Here is a 4,278-nt window from a genome sequence, read left to right as displayed (position 1 = left end):
TTGGTCCTGTATCCTTCACTGTAAAATTCACAGCCCTGAGTACGACTGTACACCTGCCAGGTCCTGGGAATCCTCCTAGTGAATTCCTGAGCCAGAGGGTGGGCGTGGGGACCCCTGACACACTCACAAAGACAGGTGTCAGTCACAGAGTTGTACGTGCGTGGGACAGAACCTGGGCTCTCCAAGCTCAGGCCAGAGTCAAGATGTACCTGACTCGTGAAAAGCCTCAGAGATGTGGGCTGGAGGTAGAAACTAAGTGATGAGCTTCCCCCAAAGGATGAACAACCTTCTGCTCCAACCACATCAGCCGCCTAAAGACCATTGACTGTGGGCATGAGTGTGTGAGTGCACACGTGTGAGGTTTGGGTGGCTGTGAGTGTGCATGCACGTGTGGGCGTGTACCGAGATCCTGATGAGGGATTCAAGGGCCTTTCAGATTCTACAGCGCAAAGCACACAGCACGACCGTCCAACGTTTCTTCAAGGACCTTTGCACATATGCACCTAGGCATCCAGACAGGAGTTGTTCCACAGATGGTAATGGTTCATCCAGGGCACAGTATATACCAGAAAATCACAAATGAAACTCTGTGGAAGGAGAAAGAAAACGGACAATCAGCTTTCAGGGAAATATTTTTTTTGAAGGCAACAAAAATTCCTGCCTCCACCACCAGCCCCTGCCTGGGGAGCCTGGACCCGGGCTGACACGTGGACAAGGCCAGATCTACTCACTGGCACATGCTGGGGGTGAGAGTGTCAGCCAAGCCGGCACAGGAATGTCACCCTGGGCTCCCCCGCCCAGTCCTCCTGCACCTGCCAGCTTGCAGGAGGTGCTGCCAGGAGGGACCAGAAGGAGGACATAGGTTGGAAGGCAAGGAGGTGACTGGACAACCCACAGGAGGTGACTGGGCGGTGCAGCCCAGACAGAGCAAGGTCCCCGAGGAAGGTAAAGCCGCTTCCACCTAAGGGCCGGGGAGTGTGCCAGGTGGGTGAGGTGTCCAGCGGCCAGGAGGCCTGGTGCCAGGGCTGTGCCAGTGCAGGGTGGGGAGACACCCAGTCAGAGGGCTTCCCTTCCCCCTCTCCCGGCCCCAGGCACCACCAGTGGCATCAGGCAGCCCTGGGGCTGCGTCCTCGCTCTGTCCCAGCCACACGGCTGCCAGAGCTTCCGACATCCTGTCCATGTTTCCTTGTAAAACATTTATTCCCCCCTTGACCGCAGCGCCTTCTCAGACAGCTTCCGGCACACACCTTCTGCAGCTTCTTCTTGTTCTGAATGGGGCACCAGGAGTTGTTCGTGCTGTTCCTCTTGCACTTGGTCCGGCTAATTTTCACGGTGACTAGGTACTCCACGCCTGTCGTCAGCTACCAAGAAGCAAAGGCTATTAGATTTGTTTGTTTGTTTTTGAAATATTTATTTTGGCTGTGCCAGGTCTTAGTTGTGGCACATGGGATCTTTAGTTGTGTCATGTGGACTCAGTTGCGGCATGCACCCGGGATCTAGTTCCCTGACCAGGGATCGAACCTGGGACCCCTGCATTGGGAGCGCAGAGTCTTACCTACCGACCACCAGGGAAGTCCCAAAGGGCTGTTAGTTTTGACTCCAAGCATTGCTGATGCTCCCCAGGAGGAGCTGGGTTGGAGAGTGAAGTCCCAGGAGCCTCTCCTCCCCTCCTGGCTGGAGGATGCCCAGTGGTCCCCGGTCAGCACCCAACATGTGTGCAGCCCGGTCCCTGCTCTGCACCGGCTCCACTGCTGCAGCCACAGGTGGCTTCTCACCTGTCTCCCTCGCATCCTTGGGACCAGGGAGGCAGCTTGGCTCTAGCCCCATCGTACCCCCTAGTCTGCAGAAGGGTCCTCAAAATGCATGGCTGGAGCCTCATCAGTTCCCTGGGCTCTGCCTCTGTCCTCTTCCTCCCTCCCCGCTGCCTTGTCCCAAAGTCAGTGGTCAAACCAGTGAGAACACTGGGCACTCTCTGGGGTGGCCCCCGGGAAGACAGCCCCCCAGAAAACCTCAGGGCAGAGCAGCAGGGGAAGGGGCCTGGGGCAGGACCACCGCCCTGGTCCCAGCAGCCACTGGAAGGACCTCAGGATTCAGGGCTTCTGGCTCTCCATCGAAGGACGGCTGGATCCAGCTTGCAGGGCTGGTGCCCAGAGGTTTCACACTGACCCTCAGCACACCCCGCATGCGTGAAGAAATTAAAACACTGGTGGCAAAGTTAACTAACATTTCAGAGTGCACAGTGTTTTCTTATTCAGTCTTAGGCTCGTTAGTTAAATAATAATAGGAATAATCGTGATGATACAAATGTTCTCACAGGTGCCGCTTCACTCTTATTCTGCCGACTTTGCAGGTCAGGAAACTGAGGCCTGGAGAGTATGGATGGTGCTTGACCAAGACTCCACGATCAGGAGGAGCTGCGTGTCAACCCCAGAAGGGGGACCAGGAGCCCAGCAGAGACGGCCACCGCATCCCTCCCTGCCCTCTGTGAGGTACAGATGGACACAATCACGTGGCAGCAGGCGATCGTCACCCAGCTACCCAGGGGTGCACTCGCTCTGTCCACTGATCCAGCTGTATGACATCAAAAGTTTGCTTATAAACAATGATTTCTGGTAACTGTTAGTGACAACGGACCAACTCCACATGACTGGCCTCCTTGGGTTCTAGCTTCACCCCAAAGACTGATGGGGGAGAAAATGCCAACTTGGGCAGAATTTGGTGGATGGCCGCCACCTTGTGGCCATGTCACCTCAATGTCCTTGGCGCCGCGAGCCGCCGTCTTGCAGCAAGAGTGTGTGACTCAGGCAGACAGGCTGCTGTCCACGCCCTGTGAGGCCCCTTAGTGTCACACTAGCACTGCCCACCTGCCCTGCCCCACCCTGGCTGGTATCTGTGCTCCTGCCATCCCTCTCTCTGGCCAGAACCCTTTCCTCCTAGTCAGTTTTTTTCCCAAATCCAGTTAATTGAACAAAGATGCATTATTGCCTCTTTCCTAACTCATATAGTTTACTATCTAACCTTGAGGGCAGGTTGGACCAACAAAAGTGGTTTTTAACAACTTTTCTTTCCTCTATTATCCTTCAATTGATGTATTTCAGAGAAACTTTATATGTAAAACAAAATGAGAGATGACGTGTACCTCCAGGTTCCTATAGGACCCTGCTAGAGGTCCTCTGTGTCATTCCAGCTTCCTGAAGGACACGGCTAGAACATCGAGACTCAGAGTTTACAACCCTGGACATGGAAAAACTACCGCTGAGGGGAGCCTACAGAGAACACTTACGTTTTGCCAAATGAGAGGAATAATAAAGGAGACGAGACCATCCTCCTTTGCTGTCCTTCTGGCAAATTTCTCAATGAAAGCGATTCTTCCCTCGGAAGAGCAGCTGAGGAGCTTGGGGACATTTCCGTTCAAATGAGAGTAACCTCGGTGCTCAGGCGGCTCTGGGTCTGAACGACCCTGCTCCAGGAAGGCGCCCCCTGGTCCTCTCTGGGAGGCACACCTGTGCCCACGAGGCCCTGCTCACCCGCTCTCACCTGCACCTGGCTTCGGAGCAGCTGGTCCACGCGGAACAGGTAGGAGTCATCGCTGTTGTTGTTGTACGTCTCCATGAAGAAGGCGACGGTGGAGTTCACGTTCTTTGGGCTTGTGGACTCCTGGAAGCCGCTCCACTGTTGCAATTGACCCAGCCTGGCCACCAGGGCCAGGGCCACCAGCAGCAGCAGAGGGTTCCCCCAGGGTCCAGCTCCCATCTCTGTGGCCTGAGAAGCCTCCTCTCCACCGGGCCTTCCAGGTAGAAAGGTGCCAGCCTCATCCACTCACCCTCTCTCCCCGCAGCCGTCGCCACGCAGGCTTCCCCAGGAGATGCCCGCCTGCCATAAAACAGAGACTGAGGCCCCAACCCCTTCCTTCAGGTCCTGCCCATGACTTGACCAGAGGACCCGCCGGGGAAGTCTTCCCGCGCAGCTGCCCAACCTGCCGTCAGCTCGTTCACCTTTCTTGCCCCTTGGGTTCTTCAGTGATTGAGGCAAGTGTGATTTCTAAACACCCACCAAGGCTGGCAAGACCCTCTCGTTACCTTCACACCCAGTGAAGACAAAAGCCCCCAGAACAGACCCCACAGGCAAGAAGAGCTGGTGTATCAGACAGAGAAGGCCCATTTGTGGGACTCGGGCAAGGCCATGGAGAAGGTAATGTTTGAACTGGGATGCAAGGAATCAGGGACACTGAACAGGATACATTCCACATTCCCTACAGTGGGTTCCAGCCGTCCAGCC

At 55.5% G+C, this 4,278-nt stretch overlaps 1 protein-coding gene across 1 annotated transcript; it reads right to left on the bottom strand.

Moving 5' to 3' along the window:
• Positions 1–503: 503 nt before the first annotated feature.
• On the bottom strand, positions 504–3,753 carry CSTL1 (cystatin like 1; the record flags this gene model as incomplete). Its single annotated transcript, XM_082856432.1, has 3 exons — positions 504–587; positions 1,248–1,361; positions 3,538–3,753. 3 exons carry the CDS (start codon positions 3,751–3,753, stop codon positions 504–506), a joined length of 414 nt encoding a protein of 137 aa, XP_082712558.1.
• Between the last annotated feature and the right edge of the window lie 525 nt (positions 3,754–4,278).

Source organism: Leucopleurus acutus, assembly GCF_964270905.1.
Source record: "Leucopleurus acutus genome assembly, chromosome: 16".
Lineage (NCBI taxonomy): Eukaryota > Metazoa > Chordata > Mammalia > Artiodactyla > Delphinidae > Leucopleurus > Leucopleurus acutus.
The sequence above is the reverse complement of the archived record's forward strand: the minus strand, read 5'-3'. Positions and strand labels throughout refer to the sequence as shown.